This window comes from Diorhabda sublineata, chromosome 8 (assembly GCF_026230105.1).
Source record: "Diorhabda sublineata isolate icDioSubl1.1 chromosome 8, icDioSubl1.1, whole genome shotgun sequence".
NCBI classification, from domain to species: domain Eukaryota; kingdom Metazoa; phylum Arthropoda; class Insecta; order Coleoptera; family Chrysomelidae; genus Diorhabda; species Diorhabda sublineata.
Genome location: NC_079481.1, coordinates 30,668,997 through 30,692,645, shown reverse-complemented (window position 1 = coordinate 30,692,645; position 23,649 = coordinate 30,668,997). Strand labels below are relative to the sequence as shown.

Sequence of the window (23,649 nt, the reverse complement as noted above, 5' to 3'; positions counted from 1 at the left end):
CTCAGTCCATCGTTTTGATTATTTTTTCGTTTCTGGTGGTAAATAATGAACCCGCGTTGCTTCCACGGTTACGAAACACTCGATGGAAACATCCCCACGACGCCGTTTTTCCAGCAAACGTCGTACCCATGTCGCGTGTCAAAATTTTGAGTTAATAAGCGATGTACTGGATTTTTTTGAATTCCCACTACGTCTGGTAGTTCGCAAACATTCAGTCGACGATCTTCTTCGGCATTTCTGGAATCGTCACCTCAATTAATAGCTGTCAAACATTTAATAAACACCTTGGTCTTGCCAGGTACTTTTGGAATCGTTTTCGTAGGTTTCGATTTAAAATTTTCGAGTCTAGTCGAACCCAACTTCTAAATTATTATTGGGAGCTTCGTTTTTTTCGTTTTCGTCGTTAAATTCTTCGTTTTCAGTAAACGCTTCGACCAAGCATCATCGGACGTATCTACAATATCTCGAAGGAGTTTTCCTTACGAAAAAAGCAAAATTTTGAGGTTTTTCCGCTGTTTTTCGAAAAATGTTTACTACCAAATAATTTCGTAGCTTGAAGTTTTCTTTTCGTAAGATTATTTGTTAAATAACATACAAATTAAAAATTTATGAGACAAACTGTATATTTAATCAGTAATTAAATAATCCTCCGTTTTCTACAGAAATAAATATTTTGTAAACTCGAAATTAGGCCAATGTTTATTTCGAGATATTTCGCAAAATCATTAGAAAATAATTATTTATTTTTACTCGCGAAATTCTACGTGGATTTTTTTATTTTTCCCGTAGATATCCGCGAGTGGAAACAATTTTTTTTTTGTCATATCTTCAGTCGAAATTTCGTAATAAATATTAATAGATTTCCGGGTCTTTTCCCGGAAATTAATTGGCCGAGGAAAGAAATATGGAGTCGTAACATTTTCCCGGTGGAAATTTTTCCATGATATAAAATAAAAATAAAAATTACTTACTTGAAACGTTTTTCGGTTTTCCTAATAATAGGAAAAATCATATTTTTTCACATTTTTCACACTACAAACTTCCACGATGTAAGCAACTGTGGAAAAAGTATTTTCTCGGTGAGGAATGTTTCAAAAAAAATCGAATTCGATAACTTCCTTCATTTTTTTCGGATCAAATCGAATTTTTCGGTTACGGAATCATGAAAAACCACGAGGAAAATAGTGAAAATATCGCGATGGGTTTTCGTTGTCTGTTTGGCCGCGGACTTTCGGTGACTGGCTTCGCTCTCCGTCGAGTCCGCGAGAAAATCCAGTCCGAACTTCCACGCCATAATATGCGCTAGCTACCCGTAAACCGACAACTCCAAAATCGTTCCACGTATTTTGAAAAATATAAACTGTCAATATAACTTTTATTATATACGAGGTACGTCTAAAAAGTTTAGTGAAAAGTCTCGTTACGATAGTAATTATAAAAAAACTCCGCTATGGAGTCGTACGAAACTTGAATGATTCGCTGAAGATGAAACCTGCGATCCGAAACAATCGATGGAATCATTCACCACCAGGATTTCGTTCTTGTGGATTCTACGAGGGAGTTTTGCTTGCTGAGACGCGTCCGACGTATCCTTGGCTCTTAATTATCGTCATCGTCTTCGAGTGGGACTCTTGGGGTTGAGTAATTCGCTTTTTACTCCATTTTAACTGAAGAATCACCCCTAAGTTGGAGGAATCTCCTCAGATTGGAGTCTGGTGGATTCTTCTTGCGTAGATTCGGAACCCAGCGACAAAATTAGTGGTTTGGGTGTAGTTTAAGCCTTCTCCTTAAGGAAATTGTTGATATCCTAGTAGTTGGGGCTCGTGTCTTCGTCGTCGTCTTCGGAAGGGCCTCCTCAATAGAAAATTACCCTCTTCTTCGTGCCAAAACGTGTGGAAACCTCTTGGGGTTGAGTAATTCGCTTTTTACTCCATTTTAACTGAAGAATCACCCCTAAGTTGGAGGAATCTCCTCCGATTTGAGTCTGGTGGATTCTTCTTGCGTAGATTCGGAACCCAGCGACAAAATCAGTGGTTTGGGTGTAGTTTTAGCCTTCTCCTTAAGGAAATTGTTGATATCCTAGTAGTTGGGGCTCGTGTCTTCGTCGTCGTCTTCGGAAGGGCCTCCTCAATAGAAAATTACAATCTTCTTCGTGCCAAAACGTGTACAAACCTCTTGGGGTTGAGTAATTCGCTTTTTACTCCATTTTAACTGAAGAATCACCCCTAAGTTGGAGGAATCTCCTCCGATTTGAGTCTGGTGGATTCTTCTTGCGTAGATTCGGAACCCAGCGACAAAATCAGTGGTTTGGGTGTAGTTTTAGCCTTCTCCTTAAGGAAATTGTTGATATCCTAGTAGTTGGGGCTCGTGTCTTCGTCGTCGTCTTCGGAAGGGCCTCCTCAATAGAAAATTACAATCTTCTTCGTGCCAAAACGTGTACAAACCTCTTGGGGTTGAGTAATTCGCTTTTTACTCCATTTTAACTGAAGAATCACCCCTAAGTTGGAGGAATCTCCTCCGATTTGAGTCTGGTGGATTCTTCTTGCGTAGATTCGGAACCCAGCGACAAAATCAGTGGTTTGGGTGTAGTTTTAGCCTTCTCCTTAAGGAAATTGTTGATATCCTAGTAGTTGGGTGCCGTGTCGTCGTCGTCGTCTTCGGAAGGGCCTCCTCAATAGAAAATTACAATCTTCTTCGTGCCAAAACGTGTACAAACCTCTTGGAGTTGAGTAATTCGCTTTTTACTCCATTTTAACTGAAGAATCACCCCTAAGTTGGAGGAATCTCCTCCGATTTGAGTCTGGTGGATTCTTATTTCGTAGATTCGGAACCCAGCGACAAAATTAGTGGTTCGGGTGTAGTTTAAGCCTTCTCCTTAAGGAAATTGTTGATATCCTAGTAGTTGGGGCTCGTGTCTTCGTCGTCGTCTTCGGAAGGGCCTCCTCAATAGAAAATTACAATCTTCTTCGTGCCAAAACGTGTACAAACCTCTTGGAGTTGAGTAATTCGCTTTTTACTCCATTTTAACTGAAGAATCACCCCTAAGTTGGAGGAATCTCCTCCGATTTGAGTCTGGTGGATTCTTATTTCGTAGATTCGGAACCCAGCGACAAAATCAGTGGTTTGGGTGTAGTTTAAGCCTTCTCCTTAAGGAAATTGTTGATATCCTAGTAGTTGGGGCTCGTGTCGTCGTCGTTGTCTTCGAGTGGGCCTCCTTAATAGAAAATTACAATCTTCTTCGTGCCAAAACGTGTACAAACCTCTTGGGGTTGAGTAATTCGCTTTTTACTCCATTTTAACTGAAGATTCACCCCTAAGTTGGAGGAATCTTCTCCGATTGGAGTCTGGTGGATTCTTCTTTCGTAGATTCGGAACCCAGCGACAAAATTAGTGGTTTGGGTGTAGTTTAAGCCTTCTCCTTAAGGAAATTGTTGATATCCTAGTAGTTGGGGCTCGTGTCTTCGTCGTCGTCTTCGGAAGGGCCTCCTTAATAGAAAATGACCCTCTTCTTCGAGCCAAAACGTGTACAAACCTCTTGGGGTTGAGTAATTCGCTTTTTACTCCATTTTAACTGAAGAATCACCCCTAGGTTGGAGGAATCTTCTCCGATTGGAGTCTGGTGGATTCTTATTTCGTAGATTCGGAACCCAGCGACAAAATCAGTGGTTTGGGTGTAGTTTAAGCCTTCTCCTTAAGGAAATTGTTGATATTCTAGTAGTTGGGGCTCGTGTCGTCGTCGTCGTCTTCGGAAGGGCCTCCTCAATAGAAAATGACCCTCTTCTTCGAGCCAAAACGTGTAGAAACCTCTCGTGGTGATTATGGCCACTTGATCTTGCTTCCTTTCTAACTAAAGAGTCACCTGGTGTCGGGGGGACGATGTCCGACATTTGAAGAAGGTTTTTGTTCGATGAAGTGATCCAGATCGATAAATTTATGATCCTTTGGAAATACAATCAGATATTTCGATGAAATTTATTCCTTGGTGGTAGTTTTTCACAAGTTTAAATCGAGTTTTACCCAACTCTAACACTCTTACGCTCACTATAAAAAATCTGGTTCTAATTTGTTTCATTCCGGATCCGTATCTTCAACGGGAGGATTATAAAACAACCACAAACACGTTTTTACCGCTTTTTGAAACGAATACATACAAATTAATCCACTTCGCGTACACTAAAAACAATTACCGAACCCGTTTGAGCAGCGCTTCAGTTTAATTTCTCAAACTAGCGGGTTTTCCAGTTTATTCTACCATGTTAGTCGAGTCCGTTTCGCGTTTCCTCCATCCTCCGTCCTCCACAACAACTCGACCACTAAACTTCACAAACGAGACGTACGAGTCGAAACTTGAAACAAAAAGAAGAAGAAACGATGTAGGAAGAAGTTAGAAAAGCTACGGGGGATGCGACTGGAATAAGGTCGAACAATTTTGAGGTTATTTGAACGAAACGTCAAAATTTGTTGGTTAATTTAGTTCCAGAAGGTTTTTCTAGGTACAGAAGAAGTTTTCCAACATATTTATCGATGAAAGACGGCAATGAAGATGCGGAAACAAAAAAAAATCGTTTCGAAAGAAATATTTTTATTAGAAATCAAAAATTTTCGTAAAACTTTCAGTAACTATGTCCACCGTCGCTTCCTTGGTTGGCCCAATGGGTAACACCGACGTAGCTAGTAGCTCCCCCATGTCCTCCGTGTCCTCCGTGTCCGTGTTTACCGTAATGTGCAGGATGTTGAGCGTGTCCTACGCGTTCTACAACAGCCTCAAAACCACTATGAGGTCCTGATTTGTATTTGACGATTCTGTGGGTACCGTCAGCTTCTTTTAGAGTGTAACCTCCGTGGACGTGGTGTCCGTCTCTATGTTCGTGTTGGGATTTGTGGTCGTGGGTGTGAGGATCGTGGACGCCGTATTCGAATTTGTAATGGGCGTTGTCCTGAAGAAATTTTTTTAATGAAAAAATTTATGCAAGAAGATTTTCTATACTTACGTATCCGTGAGTGGCTATAACGTAACCGAAAACGGCGAAAATCAAAAAGAAAGTCTGAAAATAAGATTTTTTGAGATCAATTTACAGGGTGGACGAACTTTTTATATAAGTAAATATTTTTAACTGTATTTTTTCGTACAATAATTTATTATAATTTTTGAACGAACCTCGTATATACTATTATTCGTTTAACCGATGTTTTGAAATTTTTAGTTGAGGATTCATGTATGATGTTCATAGTACGGTCATTCGGGTACAAAATTTTCGATTTTTTTTTTTTTTTAATTTTAGAAATATAAAAAATAAAAAATAAAACTTACGGTTTTCATATTTGTTAATTGTAGTAGCGTATATCAAATTATGATATATTTTGAATAATTCCATCGGTTTATATATACGAAATTCGATCTAAAAGTTTTACAAAAAAAAAAAAAAATTTATGAAACTGATAATTTCTCAAACTTATATTAAACATTTCGAAATTACCTGGTTAGTTGAGTGTAAAAATATTCAATTATTTTTTATAATACCGTAAACAAGTTTAAAAATGTCTTACACATTCTAATAATTATGTGAATTTATTATATAGGGTGATACAAAAATCGTATGTTAATATTTACGAAATTTTGATGATTTTTTTAGTATTCTAATCGATTTATAACCAAAATCCAAGTCATAAATTGTTTAAAATTAATTTATACAGGGTTAGTCATGAATAACGAACTATTTTCAAGTTAAAATACCGATTTATAAACAAAAACGTAAAAATAAGCATTGGCATCTTAATTATTTCGTAGATGATGAAAAAATAAATATTTTTGTATTCGAAAAACATAAAATGATAAATCCAGTACAGTCCGGATTCAAATCAAACAGTTTAGTCCAGTCAAATTAGGCCAAATTGGGTAGATGTTTTTTTTTTTCGCATTTTTTACAAATAACTCGTTTTCTATGAATTTTACGCTATTTATAATTATCATCAATATTGTAGAGAATTAAATTCTCTACAACTTTTGTACGAAACACTTTTTTATACCTTGAACCGTTTTCGAGATACAGGACGTAGAAGGCGCGGTCAAATAATTATTTGATATCAACTGGCAGAACGACATTTGTCTCCAAGTAATTCGTGATTTCTGGTGTTATTATCATTAATATCGGTCTGATATGGTACAGCATTGAGACATATTCGTCCAACCCCATTCCTGAGGGTCTAAATCACGCCCTAACGCGATTTAAATTATTGCTGAGCTGCTTTACTTTTTAACGGAATATTTAATAACTTTAAAGGTTTATTAGACTCGTTGAATCGACGTATAATACATAACGGAGATGATCGGTATTATATACACACTCTCGAATAAGTTTTTGATCAAATAATTCTCCGACCGCGCCTTCTACGCCCTGTATCTCGGAAACAGTTCGAGGTATAAAAAAATGTTTCGTACAAAAGTTGTAGAGAATTTAATTCTCTACAATATTGATAATAAATATAAATAGCGTAAAATTAATAGAAAACGAGTTATTTGTAAAAAACGTTGAAAAAAAAATCGATTTTTGTAAATTTTGATCTGATTTTAAAATTTGCGATTATGCAATTATCTGGGGTTTCTGGGAATAGTTTCGGTATGGCAAAATACTAGTTTTCACGTGGTAATATACTGGGTGTGTCGATTTCAGGAAGCGAATCTGATTAAAAACATCACAGATCTCAGAATTTGCCTTGGAGCTTCCAAACCCAGTCTTTCTGAGACCCGATGAACCAGTTTATCTTCTTATAAATCTTATATCTTCGAGCCGGTACCACAAATTACAAATAAAATTGAAATGGAACCATTTGTTTCTTCAAAAAAATCAACAAATCCAATTATTGGTGGAAGTACTAATTTCCGACACTTGGAGCCTTGATAATTGGATTCTGTCAACTCGAAAATGCCAAATTATGATTCGCATTAGAGGTGAACTGCTTGGAGGTTTGTAAAGTACGAATTTTTCGTACGAACTATGTAGAAAAGTCAATTTACTATAATCTACAGAAGTTCCAGATCAAAAAACTGGTTTTATGTTGACACTCCAGGTCCCACGTGGGGTGAACCTCTACATGGTGTTCCAATTGGAAATTTATTTCTTGCCGTTTTTACTAATCTATCATCTGTTATTTGTTATCTTGTATTCTTAGTGTTTTCTCCGAGGTCTTCATAAGAATTTTTATTCCGGGAGTCTTCAAAAACCAAAAATACGTATCCAGAAATACCTTTTTTCTTATAGATATTATAAATATTGAAGAAATCTCCGTCATGGTTAGTTCAAAGGATTACCGAAACGAAAAGGACGAAATATACACGATGATAATCTGTTGTGGATAGAAAACTCGCTTTCTTAATCAAAAAATTTGAATAAAAAAGAAAAAAATATCACCAATTATTAATGACCGTTTGTTATCGTATTTTATTAATTTCTTATCTTATTTGTTATTGTTAACTACCGAAATTCGTCGATTTTCTCTTACTTATTAATTTCTTATCTTATTTGTTGATGTTGACTGACGAAATTCGTCGATTTTCTCTTGCTTATTAATTTCTTATCTTATTTGTTATTATTAACTACCGAAATTCGTCGATTTTTTTTTGCTTATTAATTTCTTATCTTATTTGTTATTGTTAACTACCGAAATTCGTCGATTTTTTTTTGCTTATTAATTTCTTATCTTATTTGTTAATGTTGACTGACGAAATTCGTCGATTTTTTCTTGCTTATTAATTTCTTATCTTATTTGTTATTGTTAACTACCGAAATTCGTCGATTTTTTCTTGCTTATTAATTTCTTATCTTATTTGTTATTGTTAACTACCGAAATTCGTCGATTTTTTCTTGCTTATTAATTTCTTATCTTATTTGTTAATGTTGACTGACGAAATTCGTCGATTTTTTCTTGCTTATTAATTTCTTATCTTATTTGTTAATGTTGACTGACGAAATTCGTCGATTTTTTCTTGCTTATTAATTTCTTATCTTATTTGTTAATGTTGACTGACGAAATTCGTCGATTTTTTCTTGCTTATTAATTTCTTATCTTATTTGTTAATGTTGACTGACGAAATTCGTCGATTTTTTCTTGCCTATTAATTTCTTATCTTATTTGTTAATGTTGACTGACGAAATTCGTCGATTTTTTCTTGCTTATTAATTTCTTATCTTATTTGTTAATGTTGACTGACGAAATTCGTCGATTTTTTCTTGCTTATTAATTTCTTATCTTATTTGTTAATGTTGACTGACGAAATTCGTCGATTTTTTCTTGCTTATTAATTTCTTATCTTATTTGTTATTGTTAACTACCGAAATTCGTCGATTTTTTCTTGCTTATTAATTTCTTATCTTATTTGTTATTGTTAACTACCGAAATTTGTCGATTTTTTCTTGCTTATTAATTTCTTATCTTATTTGTTAATGTTGACTGACGAAATTCGTCGATTTTTTCTTGCTTATTAATTTCTTATCTTATTTGTTAATGTTGACTGACGAAATTCGTCGATTTTTTCTTGCTTATTAATTTCTTATCTTATTTGTTATTGTTAACTACCGAAATTCGTCGATTTTTTCTTGCTTATTAATTTCTTATCTTATTTGTTAATGTTGACTGACGAAATTCGTCGATTTTTTCTTGCTTATTAATTTCTTATCTTATTTGTTAATGTTGACTGACGAAATTCGTCGATTTTTTCTTGCTTATTAATTTCTTATCTTATTTGTTAATGTTGACTGACGAAATTCGTCGATTTTTTCTTGCTTATTAATTTCTTATCTTATTTGTTAATGTTGACTGACGAAATTCGTCGATTTTTTCTTGCCTATTAATTTCTTATCTTATTTGTTATTGTTAACTACCGAAATTCGTCGATTTTTTCTTGCTTATTAATTTCTTATCTTATTTGTTAATGTTGACTGACGAAATTCGTCGATTTTTTCTTGCTTATTAATTTCTTATCTTATTTGTTAATGTTGACTGACGAAATTCGTCGATTTTTTCTTGCTTATTAATTTCTTATCTTATTTGTTATTGTTAACTACCGAAATTCGTCGATTTTTTCTTGCTTATTAATTTCTTATCTTATTTGTTATTGTTAACTACCGAAATTTGTCGATTTTTTCTTGCTTATTAATTTCTTATCTTATTTGTTAATGTTGACTGACGAAATTCGTCGATTTTTTCTTGCTTATTAATTTCTTATCTTATTTGTTAATGTTGACTGACGAAATTCGTCGATTTTTTCTTGCTTATTAATTTCTTATCTTATTTGTTATTGTTAACTACCGAAATTCGTCGATTTTTTCTTGCTTATTAATTTCTTATCTTATTTGTTATTGTTAACTACCGAAATTCGTCGATTTTTTCTTATTTATTATCAACTTTGAATTGAAAAAAAATCTAGTAATAACAGATTCGTACTTAAAACATTATTATTAAATTGCGATACTTTTAGTGTTTTTTCAAATCACCAAGATTCCAAATAAGATAGTTGGTAACACTGCACATCATTAAAATACTTGTCATTGCAGTTCAAATGAAAGATAACCGAAAAGTTAGGTTATATTATAAAAACAACAGCTGTCAAACACAGAACTTTTTATATTCAAATGAAAAATAAAAATACAACTTGACAACGCTGCGAATCGATATAATCATAATACAAATACGATATTTGTCGATGGAATTCGCTTTCCCATAGAAAAAAAAATGTACAATAACGAATCACTTGCAGCTTTTATTAACCTCAAAACTTTTATTGACATCGAAGTTTTTTTAATTTTCAAATACGGTTTAAAGATATATAATTTCGAAATTAATATATTTTTTTCGAAATAATTGATTCTTCGTATCATAAACTTCGAGGCGTAAACTCCAATTTGAGTTCGGCGTATTATGAATAAAAATAGGTTCTCAAAATAAAAAAAATTCGTAAAATTTATATTTATTTAAAAAAAAAAAAAATTAATAATTTATTTTATTCATTTATGCCCGTGGCCATCTCCATGTCCACCATCGCTTCCTTGGTTAGCCCAATGGGTAACACCGACGTAGCTAGTAGCTCCCCCATGTCCTCCGTGTCCTCCATGTCCTCCGTGTCCGTGTTTACCGTAATGTGCAGGATGTTGAGCGTGTCCTACGCGTTCTACAACAGCCTCAAAACCACTGTGAGGTCCCGATTTGTATTTGACGATTCTGTGGGTACCGTCAGCTTCTTTTAGAGTGTAACCTCCGTGGACGTGGTGTCCGTCTCTATGTTCGTGTTGGGATTTGTGGTCGTGGGTGTGAGGATCGTGGACGCCGTATTCGAATTTGTAATGGGCGTTGTCCTGGTGGAAAAAAACAACTTAAAACATCCCCTAGATACCTGGAGATTCGTACTTACATGACCATGACCTCCACCGCCGCTAGCTAGAGCTACTTCTAATACGAATAAACCAAAAAAGACAACCTGTAAAATAAATATCGTAGTAGATTTATTGGAAAACTATTATTGTTATAAACGCTTACTGAATTCATGGTTAAATACTTCGATTCGTACCGAACTGATGTTCAGTGTAGTCGAGTTGGTGTTTATATACCGATTATTTCTTTACGGTCGATTAGTTAAAAAAAAAAAATCGTTATGTGTGTTATTCTTTCTTTCGACAAATTCCTTGCGTAAATATATTTAATAGAAAAAGTTATAATGGCTACTTCTTTTACAAAACACACCCTTAGTTAATTAGTACGGTAATTCGAGTTTAAAATCGACTAAAACCTCGCAATTTCATCCATCGATTTTCTTGAAAATTTGGAATTTAGTTCATCTTAACCTCTCCTTCAAACCCGCCGTGGTCGCAAATACGATTTTTATTTTTAAGGGGTAAAAATCACCCCTTACTCGAATTAATTAAAAACTGATTAATTAAAGGGGTAATGGGTGATAATTATGTTCAAATATGATAAAAGTTGATTGTTTTGTATCATGACTTTGGTATTTTGATATTTTACGGCTCGCGTACCCTTAAAAACAACCCCTAATACAAATATTATTTAAAAAACTCGATATTTTTTTTATTTTTGATCGTAATAGGGGAATTTTTTTTCTTCGAGTATAAAAAATCCGAGCTTCGATATTTTAAATAACGCAACCACTAAAAACCACCCTTAAAATGGAAAAAATTTAGTAATTACTGAATGGAAGCGGTTATTTTAAAAATAAAATCGTTTTATTTTCTATTTTGTGTAAAAAAATATATGTACATATATAATTTAAATATAACGAACCTGATACATAGTTTTTAATTTAATTCAACCCCTAAAAACTACCCCTTATCACAAAAATTAGAGTTTTACAATTTTTCACCCCATGTAAATATTAAACCTTTTAAAAACTTCATATTTTGACGATAATAAAAAATATTTATTTAACAATATTAAATTAAATATAAAATCGTGATTTTCAAAAGTATGAATCAATAATTTAACTTTTTGTTTCGTAATTTTTCAGATTTATCTCTAGGAAAATGTATTCCGTTTTTTAATAATAACTCGGCTTCCATTTAAAATTTTTGCATTCATATATACATCATTTTGTAGGGAATTTCATAAGCTACAAAACCGTGAAAGTTGCAAACCTTTTAGGCCCTTTTCTTCGGAGTATTTTGATGTTAAAGGGCAAAAAAGACTTAGCATTGAAATCAATACTTTAAACGCTTATATCTCGTTTAATTTTAAAGCTACGTAAGTTTTAAAAAAAGCAAAATGTTTAGTAAAATAAAAGGTAAATTTTGGTTTTGAAACATTTTTTCGTCGGTCCAATAGTTTTTGAGATATTTTGAAAAAATAACGTTTTTTTTTAAATCGAAAAAAAATTCACTTTAAACAACTTTTTTTCACAATATACGTGTTCTAAATGATTGAAACTTTTGGAAAATGTAGTTAGGGCTTAAACAAAGAAAATTTTAAATGGGCTACGATTAATTTTAATTTTATCGTCAAATTTAAACATTTTTTTTTTCGAATTCGAGTTACTTAACTTATTTTTATCATAACTCGCTTAATTTTCATGCTAGACGGTTTTATAAAAACTCATTTTAAAGGTCTCAAAAAGTACTTTAAAAATGTTTATTGCAATTTTTCATGAAAAACTGATCGTTTTTCCGTTATTTGAGCTCAAACTTTACGAAAAAGAAAAAATTTGCTTTCAGCGACTCATAATTTGCTGAATATTAATTAAAAAATTTAATTTAAATTGACTAAACCCTTTGTTTTTTTATAAGCTTCAATTTTGATAAGAATAATTTTTTCCAAAAAATGCGTAGTTTTCGAGTTTTTCGTGAAAAACGTTTTTTTTTTTCAAATTTTCAATCGCGAATAACTCAGAAATTATTGAATTAAACGAAAAACTTCATTCCACATTTTCTTCACAAAATTAAATTCTCTATAGATTCCCGGTTTTATTTTGAAATTTTAAATTTCCACCCCCCGAGTAAGGGTGGCATTCACCCCTCGGGTTTGTTCTTCGCATCATTTTCTGAGTTTCTGTCAAAATTTCAAACTAATCCGTGAATAGAACGTGAATTTATTTGACCACCTAAACTTCCAGACATGACTTGCTTAGATTTTTATTTGCGCGACCGTATAAAAAATCTCGTTAACCTACGAGAAAAATTAATTTGAAATAATACGATAGGCGATTGAAATCGAAACTAATTCGCTTAGAAAATGATACAACGACTTTAGATTTATATTTAATCTCATCGTTTTATATTTAGATAACGCCATCTAGTGGAAATAATAATATTATTATGAGGATAGTTTGATTATTGGTAGGCTAAGGTGAAAACTTTCCGTCGAGAAGGTATTTTGGTTTGTGATAATATCTAAAATATATAAAACAACGCCCTCTAGTGTACACGTTGATATTTAAAATGTTTAGAATTTATATATTTAGTATTGTTGACGAAATCTCTTTCAAACAACATAAATTTTTCAATTTAGTTTATATCCAAGCCAATATCAGTATTTTTCTCTCTTTTCCAGTCGATTTTTTAGTACCAACAACAATCTCTTAACAGTTGATCATCCGAAGCCGCCATTTTCTAGTACTGCACTTTCATATTAATTTTCCGGTTATTTCCATCGCGAAGATTTTTTTTTACAGTTTTTAGATTTACAATAACCAATTAACATTTATCGTTATCCCAAAGTAGCTTTTTTACGTTATATTTACAAAATTATTTTGTAGTACGTGAATAGTTTAGATTTTGTATACCAATATTTAATTAACGACTCTATTCATTTAAAATTTTTTAACACTGTATATTTAATTCTATTTGAGGAAGATCGTTCATATAAGACGGACGGTAGACTGAACTTAGCGATCATATGATATATCGACCGACAGGAGTTATGTATGAAAAACAGTGTTGCCACAATTTAAAAGCTGAATGTAAAAATTGAACTAGAAAATGTACTAGATTGTACCAACTTCAAACAAATTTAATAATTTAATAAAATTATAGAAAGGTGTATAAACATAAGTTTAAATTAAATTTTTTTTTCAAAAATGTTATAGACTGTGTCAATTATTATTTTAAGGATGAAAAATTTATATAAAGTTTACCGATAAAATTAGCAATGCAGTACAAAAATCTCACGATCTAAATATAAATCAACTTGGCTCTGTTTTCTAATTATTGTTACAATCTAGTACAATTTCTAGTTTATTTTATTAAACGAAAATATAAAATAACTTTGTATTTGCGAACGCAGGGAAAATGTATTAGAAAAAAGGAAATGTACTAAAATTGTACAATTGTACTAGCCCTGGCAACACTGTGAGGAGGTCATTGTTGCCACAGTCAGAACAAAAACCACTTCAACGGCTGCAAAATAATCTTATGGATAGGATGGAATCTGTTTTTTTTTCGACAGAATCGTCTAAGCAGAACCAGTTTTTTTATATAACAAGGTTCCCACTCTCCCTTACTATTTATTTTAAGAAATAGACTGAATTTTAAGTATGAAAATACTGCTTATTCAAATTAGTCGGACGGAAGACTGAACTGAACGATTATATGATATGTCATCCAACATGAACGCCATTCTGAATAATATTTGAATAAATAATTTACAATCTACAAGCGGACAGTTTTTAAACTAAGCTCCCATATGTGATGGTACTCCTAACCCTACATAGTTACAGCAAAAATTCTCCGCTAAATTTCGTTCGGTACTTAATATGTACGTTTCGCGCATTGACAAGGTCATTGTTGCGTGGCGCCATCTATTAACCACGGTTCGAACCCAACCACTTCAGCCGGTGGAAAATAATCTTATTCATAGGATGGAATCTGTTTTTGTTTTAACAGAATCGTCTAAGCAGAACTGGTTTTTTTATATAACAAGATTCCCACTCAACCCTACTATTTATTTTAACAAATAGATTGAATTTTATGTATGAAAATACTTGTTATTATTATTTGAAGTTGCCTTTCTGCTTGATTTTCTTGTCCGCAAAGACATGTTTGTCATTTTTCAATCTTCCTGTTCCGCTGTCGCACAAGAATTATTTTTTATTTATTGCAATCTAATTTTTCGCTATTTGATTTCTTCTCCCGTCTTTTTCTCGGCGTGAGACGAAATTTGCTTGGGTTTTTCGATGAAAATACTTTTTTAAAATTGCATATTCAAGTAAGACGGACGGAAGACTGAACTTAACGATTATATGATACGTCGTCCGACATGATTTGGTCAAATTTTGAATAATAATTTACCGTCTACAAGCGGATAGTTTTTCAACTTAGCTCCCATATGAGATGGTACTCCTAACCCTACATGGTAACAGCAACAATTCGCCGCCATATTTCGCTCAGTACTTAATATCTACGTTTCGCGCATCGAGGAGGTCATTGTTGCGTGGCGCCATCTATTAATCACGGTCCGAACTCAATTTCAATTATTGATAGGATGGAATCTGTTTTTTTTTACGTACAATTTATCAATTTGGTAAGTCCTTGAACGGGTGTCGTTTTTAATGTATTAAAATGATTTTAACTTTAATTAAAAGCAGATTTTTTCGCTAATTATTAGAAAGTAATCGTTTAATTTCACGATATACCATTGAAAATCCGTGTTTGTTTAGTATTTAAGGGGAAAAAATTGAAAAAGAAAAACAAGTTTTATAATAAAATTTTTATATATTGTACGAAAAAATTATAAAATTGTTTTTTATTAATGTCCGTGTCCACCATCGCTTCCTTGGTTAGCCCAATGGGTAACACCGACGTAGCTAGTGGCTCCCCCATGTCCTCCGTGTCCTCCATGTCCTCCGTGTCCGTGTTTACCGTAATGTGCAGGATGTTGAGCGTGTCCTACGCGTTCTACAACAGCCTCAAAACCACTGTGAGGTCCCGATTTGTATTTGACGATTCTGTGGGTACCGTCAGCTTCTTTTAGAGTGTAACCTCCGTGGACGTGGTGTCCGTCTCTATGTTCGTGTTGGGATTTGTGGTCGTGGGTGTGAGGATCGTGGACGCCGTATTCGAATTTGTAATGGGCGTTGTCCTGGTGGAAAAAAACAACTTAAAACATCCCCTAGATACCTGAAGATTCGTACTTACATGACCATGACCTCCACCGCCGCTAGCTAGAGCTGCTCCGAATACGAATAAACTGATAATAATAATCTGTAAATAACACTCTTCGTTTTAATGGAAAATTTTACGAAATTTCGAATTCTATACTCACCGAATTCATTATGTAAATTGTTATAAAATTTTATCGACAATCGTAGGTTTATATACCATAAATTTTACCATTACCATCTACCATATTGTCGAAATTCGTTTCGGTTGATAAATTCCTGATATTTTCTTACAAAATTTTTATGTTAGGATCAAAAAATCGAAATAATACGTCTCGGTGGATAATATTTAGATTAAATTCAATTACGTAACTATTTAGAACCAGAAAAATATTCTCGGTAATGTGTATGAAGGTTCCCAGGGCTCTTATAACCATCGAAACGTAATTCGACGCGAATATACGTAAAATATTGAAAGGTTCTATCAAAACTAGGAAATTATTTCGTTATTATTTGTTATTACATCGAAATTCGTAACGCACAACCATAAATTTTACTTATTCACCATTAATAGCTTACGTAGAATGTGTTTCATAAAAAACATGTGATGCTGGGAACATTTATCCGGTTATAATTTTCTCGCTTTTGCGAGAGGTTATCTGATTGGTGAACAATTTAGAAGGGCGTCGATAAGAACGTCCAATCATCTTTTAAAAATAACTGAACCTTCTGGTTCTCGGTCTAGGAGTAAATACACAGAGATCCTGTTAATATAAGACAGTTTTTATACGAGAATTTTATCGTGGATTTGAATAAATCGTAATTTTATGTAATAAAAACTCCACCATAGTTTTACGACGTTTCGGCTTTACTTGTGAAAAGGGAGAATCGGTTCCAAATAAGGTAAAGATCGTTTCAGCTGCGATCGTCGGTTTTTTTTTTGGTATTTTCCTTTGAGTATCATTGAAAATGGAAAAACTATCGACGGTAACGTTTTAAAGAAGAAATTAAACGAAAGTAATCGCGTTTGGTTAAGAAAAACGTGGTGATTCATCAAGATAATGCGCCTGCTCACAAGTTCGATTTGTTGCTTTATGCACCCTTATTCGCCAGATTTATCTCTCTTGGATTATTTTCCGTTCCCAGATATGAAAAATTGGTTAATAAACATGGCGTGGAACTGAAAGGGGATTACGTTGAAAAATTTTTGTGTCAAGTACTTTTAGGATCATCCTCGTATTTAAACAGCGCTGAATTAACTCCTAGATAATGTTATGAGGATGAAAAATGTGTATTATACTTTAAATCAGTTCCCATAGTGTTCTAAGTAAACATAGGTTTGATTTTTTTCGTAAGTTTCGTGAAAATAATGGAAATATATTAGGGGTGCACCTTTTTTTAAAAAAATAATTTCGAAAACCTCAGGTTTAAATCATATTTCCGATTTTGTTGAGGTTCACGTGAACGTTGATCAACGATGACATTTTGTACATCGTTTTTTATTAATTTCTTATCTTATTTGTTAATGTTAACCACCGAAATTCGTCGATTTTTCTTGCTTATTAATTTCTTATCTTATTTGTTAATGTTAACCACCGAAATTCGTCGATTTTTTCTTGCTTATTAATTTCTTATCTTATTTGTTATTGTTAACTACCGAAATTCGTCGATTTTTCTTGCTTATTAATTTCTTATCTTATTTGTTAATGTTGACTGACGAAATTCGTCGATTTTTTCTTGCTTATTAATTTCTTATCTTATTTGTTAATGTTGACTGACGAAATTCGTCGATTTTTCTTGCTTATTAATTTCTTATCTTATTTGTTAATGTTAACCACCGAAATTCGTCGATTTTTCTTGCTTATTAATTTCTTATCTTATTTGTTAATGTTGACTGATGAAATTCGTCGATTTTTTCTTGCTTATTAATTTCTTATCTTATTTGTTAATGTTGACTGATGAAATTCGTCGATTTTTTCTTGCTTATTAATTTCTTATCTTATTTGTTAATGTTGACTGATGAAATTCGTCGATTTTTTCTTGCTTATTAATTTCTTATCTTATTTGTTAATGTTGACTGACGAAATTCGTCGATTTTTTCTTGCTTATTAATTTCTTATCTTATTTGTTAATGTTGACTACCGAAATTCGTCGATTTTTCTTGCTTATTAATTTCTTATCTTATTTGTTAATGTTGACTGATGAAATTCGTCGATTTTTTCTTGCTTATTAATTTCTTATCTTATTTGTTAATGTTGACTGACGAAATTCGTCGATTTTTTCTTGCTTATTAATTTCTTATCTTATTTGTTAATGTTAACTACCGAAATTCGTCGATTTTTCTTGCTTATTAATTTCTTATCTTATTTGTTAATGTTGACTGATGAAATTCGTCGATTTTTTCTTGCTTATTAATTTCTTATCTTATTTGTTAATGTTGACTGACGAAATTCGTCGATTTTTTCTTGCTTATTAATTTCTTATCTTATTTGTTAATGTTAACTACCGAAATTCGTCGATTTTTCTTGCTTATTAATTTCTTATCTTATTTGTTAATGTTGACTGATGAAATTCGTCGATTTTTTCTTGCTTATTAATTTCTTATCTTATTTGTTAATGTTGACTGACGAAATTCGTCGATTTTTTCTTGCTTATTAATTTCTTATCTTATTTGTTAATGTTGACTGACGAAATTCGTCGATTTTTTCTTGCTTATTAATTTCTTATCTTATTTGTTATTGTTAACTACCGAAATTCGTCGATTTTTTCTTGCTTATTAATTTCTTATCTTATTTGTTAATGTTGACTGACGAAATTCGTCGATTTTTTCTTGCTTATTAATTTCTTATCTTATTTGTTAATGTTGACTGACGAAATTCGTCGATTTTTTCTTGCTTATTAATTTCTTATCTTATTTGTTAATGTTGACTGATGAAATTCGTCGATTTTTCTTGCTTATTAATTTCTTATCTTATTTGTTAATGTTGACTGACGAAATTCGTCGATTTTTTCTTGCTTATTAATTTCTTATCTTATTTGTTAATGTTAACTACCGAAATTCGTCGATTTTTCTTGCTTATTAATTTCTTATCTTATTTGTTAATGTTGACTGATGAAATTCGTCGATTTTTTCTTGCTTATTAATTTCTTATCTTATTTGTTAATGTTGACTGACGAAATTCGTCGATTTTTTCTTGCTTATTAATTTCTTATCTTATTTGTTAATGTTGACTGACGAAATTCGTCGATTTTTTCTTGCTTATTAATTTCTTATCTTATTTGTTATTGTTAACTACCGAAATTCGTCGATTTTTTCTTGCTTATTAATTTCTTATCTTATTTGTTAATGTTGACTGACGAAATTCGTCGATTTTTTCTTGCTTATTAATTTCTTATCTTATTTGTTAATGTTGACTGACGAAATTCGTCGATTTTTTCTTGCTTATTAATTTCTTATCTTATTTGTTATTGTTAACTACCGAAATTCGTCGATTTTTTCTTGCTTATTAATTTCTTATCTTATTTGTTATTGTTAACTACCGAAATTCGTCGATTTTTTCTTGCTTATTAATTTCTTATCTTATTTGTTATTGTTAACTACCGAAATTCGTCGATTTTTTCTTGCCTATTAATTTCTTATCTTATTTGTTATTGTTAACTACCGAAATTCGTCGATTTTTTCTTGCTTATTAATTTCTTATCTTATTTGTTATTGTTAACTACCGAAATTCGTCGATTTTTTCATGCTTATTAATTTCTTATCTTATTTGTTAATGTTGACTGACGAAATTCGTCGATTTTTTCTTGCTTATTAATTTCTTATCTTATTTGTTAATGTTGACTGACGAAATTCGTCGATTTTTTCTTGCTTATTAATTTCTTATCTTATTTGTTAATGTTGACTGACGAAATTCGTCGATTTTTTCTTGCTTATTAATTTCTTATCTTATTTGTTAATGTTGACTGACGAAATTCGTCGATTTTTTCTTGCTTATTAATTTCTTATCTTATTTGTTAATGTTGACTGACGAAATTCGTCGATTTTTTTTGCTTATTAATTTCTTATCTTATTTGTTAATGTTGACTGACGAAATTCGTCGATTTTTCTTGCTTATTAATTTCTTATCTTATTTGTTAATGTTAACCACCGAAATTCGTCGATTTTTTCTTGCTTATTAATTTCTTATCTTATTTGTTAATGTTGACTGACGAAATTCGTCGATTTTTCTTGCTTATTAATTTCTTATCTTATTTGTTAATGTTAACCACCGAAATTCGTCGATTTTTTCTTGCTTATTAATTTCTTATCTTATTTGTTAATGTTAACCACCGAAATTCGTCGATTTTTTCTTGCTTATTAATTTCTTATCTTATTTGTTAATGTTGACTGACGAAATTCGTCGATTTTTCTTGCTTATTAATTTCTTATCTTATTTGTTAATGTTGACTGACGAAATTCGTCGATTTTTTCTTGCTTATTAATTTCTTATCTTATTTGTTATTGTTAACTACCGAAATTCGTCGATTTTTTTTTGCTTATTAATTTCTTATCTTATTTGTTAATGTTGACTGACGAAATTCGTCGATTTTTCTTGCTTATTAATTTCTTATCTTATTTGTTAATGTTAACCACCGAAATTCGTCGATTTTTTCTTGCTTATTAATTTCTTATCTTATTTGTTAATGTTAACCACCGAAATTCGTCGATTTTTTCTTGCTTATTAATTTATTATCTTATTTGTTAATGTTGACTGACGAAATTCGTCGATTTTTCTTGCTTATTAATTTCTTATCTTATTTGTTAATGTTAACCACCGAAATTCGTCGATTTTTTTTTGCTTATTAATTTCTTATCTTATTTGTTATTGTTAACTACCGAAATTCGTCGATTTTTTCTTGCTTATTAATTTCTCATCTTATTTGTTAATGTTGACTGACGAAATTCGTCGATTTTTTCTTGCTTATTAATTTCTTATCTTATTTGTTAATGTTGACTGACGAAATTCGTCGATTTTTCTTGCTTATTAATTTCTTATCTTATTTGTTAATGTTAACCACCGAAATTCGTCGATTTTTCTTGCTTATTAATTTCTTATCTTATTTGTTAATGTTGACTACCGAAATTCGTCGATTTTTTCTTATTTATTATCAACTTTGAATTGAAAAAAAATCTAGTAATAACAGATTCGTACTTAAAACATTATTATTAAATTGCGATACTTTTAGTGTTTTTTCAAATCACCAAGATTCCAAATAAGATAGTTGGTAACACTGCACATCATTAAAATACTTGTCATTGCAGTTCAAATGAAAGATAATCGAAAAGTTAGGTTATATTATAAAAACAACAGCTGTCAAACACAGAACTTTTTATATTCAAATGAAAAATAAAAATACAACTTGACAACGCTGCGAATCGATATAATCATAATATAAATACGATATTTGTCGATGGAATTCGCTTTCCCATAGAAAAAAAATGTACATAACGAATCACTTGTAGCTTTTTATTAACCTCAAAACTTTTATTGACATCGAAGTTTTTTTAATTTTCAAATACGGTTTAAAGATATATAATTTCGAAATTATTATATTTTTTTCGAAATAATTGATTCTTCGTATCATAAACTTCGAGGCGTAAACTCCAATTTGAGTTCGGCGTATTATGAATAAAAATAGGTTCTCAAAATAAAAAAAATTCGTAAAATTTATATTTATTTAAATAAAAAAAATTTAATAATTTATTTTATTCATTTATGCCCGTGGCCATCTCCATGTCCACCATCGCTTCCTTGGTTAGCCCAATGGGTAACACCGACGTAGCTAGTAGCTCCCCCATGTCCTCCGTGTCCTCCATGTCCTCCGTGTCCGTGTTTACCGTAATGTGCAGGATGTTGAGCGTGTCCTACGCGTTCTACAACAGCCTCAAAACCACTGTGAGGTCCTGATTTGTATTTGACGATTCTGTGGGTACCGTCAGCTTCTTTTAGAGTGTAACCTCCGGTGACGTGGTGTCCGTCTCTATGTTCGTGTTGGGATTTGTGGTCGTGGGTGTGAGGATCGTGGACGCCGTATTCGAATTTGTAATGGGCGTTGTCCTGGTGGAAAAAAACAACTTAAAACATCCCCTAGATACCTGGAGATTCGTACTTACATGACCATGACCTCCACCGCCGCTAGCTAGAGCTACTCCGAATACACATAAAGCTAAAACGACGAGCTAAAAAAAGAAAATTAAACCTGTAGAATATTTGTATTTATCTATTTTTAATTGAAAATACGGTTAATGTTAAATTAAATATTGATGCTTACTGAATGCATGTTGGAGTGATTCGTATTCGAAACTGATACTGGTTTTGAATGATCTGCGGTTTATATACTATTAAAGATATTGGTTCCACCGATTTATTATTTACGCTACATTTGATAAATGCAATTTAATACGTTACGAAATTGGATTATCAGTAGTCTCGATCGATCAAAAAATCAAAAAATAATAGATTACTAAACATGATTGTTTTAATGAACAAGAAGTGCTAATGGATATGGGATAAAATGAAATAAGAGAAAAATCTTTTAGATTAGATACTTGAAAACTATTTTTGATTACTTTGTACAGAAGATAAAAAGATATGTGGTGAATAGAAAGAAGATGAAGCATCTGAATCATGTGTAAAATCAATAGGTGCTCGGTTATTGGATGTTTTAAAACAATTTTTTCCTATTCGAATGATTTTTTACGAAATATTCTGCGGAATAGATGATTTTTTAGGATTTATCACGAAAATGCTGCAGAATAGATGATTTCCTTGGATTTGTTACGAAATATTCTGCAGAATAAATGATTTTTTAGGATTTGTTACGAAATATTCTGCATAATAGATGATTTTTTAGGATTTATCACGAAAATGCTGCAGAATAGATGATTTTTTTTGGATTTGTCACGAAAATGCTGCAGAATAGATGATTTTTTTTGGATTTGTCACGAAAATGCTGCAGAATAGATGATTTTTTTTGGATTTGTCACGAAAATGCTGCAGAATAGATGATTTTTTTTGGATTTGTCACGAAAATGCTGCAGAATAGATGATTTTTTTTGGATTTGTCACGAAAATGCTGCATAATAGATGATTTTTTAGGATTTGTCACGAAAATGCTGCAGAATAGATGATTTCCTTGGATTTGTTACGAAATATTCTGCAGAATAAATGATTTTTTAGGATTTATCACGAAAATGCTGCAGAATAGATGATTTTTTAGGATTTGTCACGAAAATGCTGCAGAATAGATGATTTCCTTGGATTTGTTACGAAATATTCTGCAGAATAAATGATTTTTTTGGATTTGTTACGAAAATGCTGCAGAATAGATGATTTCCTTGGATTTGTTACGAAATATTCTGCAGAATAAATGATTTTTTTGGATTTGTCACGAAAATGCTGCAGAATAGATGATTTCCTTGGATTTGTTACGAAATATTCTGCAGAATAAATGATTTTTTAGGATTTATCACGAAAATGCTGCAGAATAGATGATTTTTTAGGATTTGTCACGAAAATGCTGCAGAATAGATGATTTCCTTGGATTTGTTACGAAATATTCTGCAGAATAAATGATTTTTTTGGATTTGTTACGAAATATTCTGCAGAATAAATGATTTTTTAAGATTTGTCACGAAAATGCTGCAGAATAGATGATTTCCTTGGATTTGTTACGAAATATTCTGCAGAATAAATGATTTTTTAGGATTTGTCACGAAAATGCTGCAGAATAGATGATTTCCTTGGATTTATTACGAAATATTCTGCAGAATAAATGATTTTTTAGGATTTGTCACGAAAATGCTGCAGAATAGATGATTTTTTTTGGATTTGTCACGAAAATGCTGCAGAATAGATGATTTTTTTTTAGGATTTATCACGAAAATGCTGCAGAATAGATGATTTTTTTTCTTTAGGAATTTATCACGAAAATTGCTGCAGAATAGATGATTTCCTTGGATTTGTTACGAAATATTCTGCAGAATAGATGATTTCCTTGGATTTGTTACGAAATAT

At 31.8% G+C, this 23,649-nt stretch overlaps 3 protein-coding genes across 3 annotated transcripts in view; all 3 read right to left on the bottom strand.

The window, feature by feature from the left end:
* Positions 1-1,240, bottom strand: part of LOC130448503 (octopamine receptor) — an 85,885-nt gene extending 84,645 nt beyond the window's left edge. The window contains exon 1 of the mRNA XM_056785925.1: positions 972-1,240. The gene's annotated coding sequence lies outside the window, so the exon portion shown is untranslated. The remainder of the gene's footprint in view (positions 1-971) is intronic.
* A 3,373-nt stretch (positions 1,241-4,613) lies between these two features.
* On the bottom strand, positions 4,614-10,549 carry LOC130448308 (histidine-rich glycoprotein-like). The gene is made up of 5 exons (XM_056785595.1): positions 10,531-10,549; positions 10,406-10,471; positions 10,008-10,349; positions 4,992-5,045; positions 4,614-4,949 (listed from the first exon to the last, which is right to left on the bottom strand). The coding sequence occupies exons 1-5, from the start codon at positions 10,537-10,539 to the stop codon at positions 4,614-4,616; spliced, it is 807 nt and encodes a 268-aa protein (XP_056641573.1). The 5' UTR covers positions 10,540-10,549.
* A 4,691-nt stretch (positions 10,550-15,240) lies between these two features.
* On the bottom strand, positions 15,241-21,977 carry LOC130448508 (adult-specific cuticular protein ACP-20-like). Its single transcript, XM_056785932.1, has 5 exons — positions 21,905-21,977; positions 21,747-21,812; positions 21,374-21,690; positions 15,630-15,717; positions 15,241-15,573 (listed from the first exon to the last, which is right to left on the bottom strand). The coding sequence occupies exons 1-5, from the start codon at positions 21,911-21,913 to the stop codon at positions 15,241-15,243; spliced, it is 813 nt and encodes a 270-aa protein (XP_056641910.1). The 5' UTR covers positions 21,914-21,977.
* Between the last annotated feature and the right edge of the window lie 1,672 nt (positions 21,978-23,649).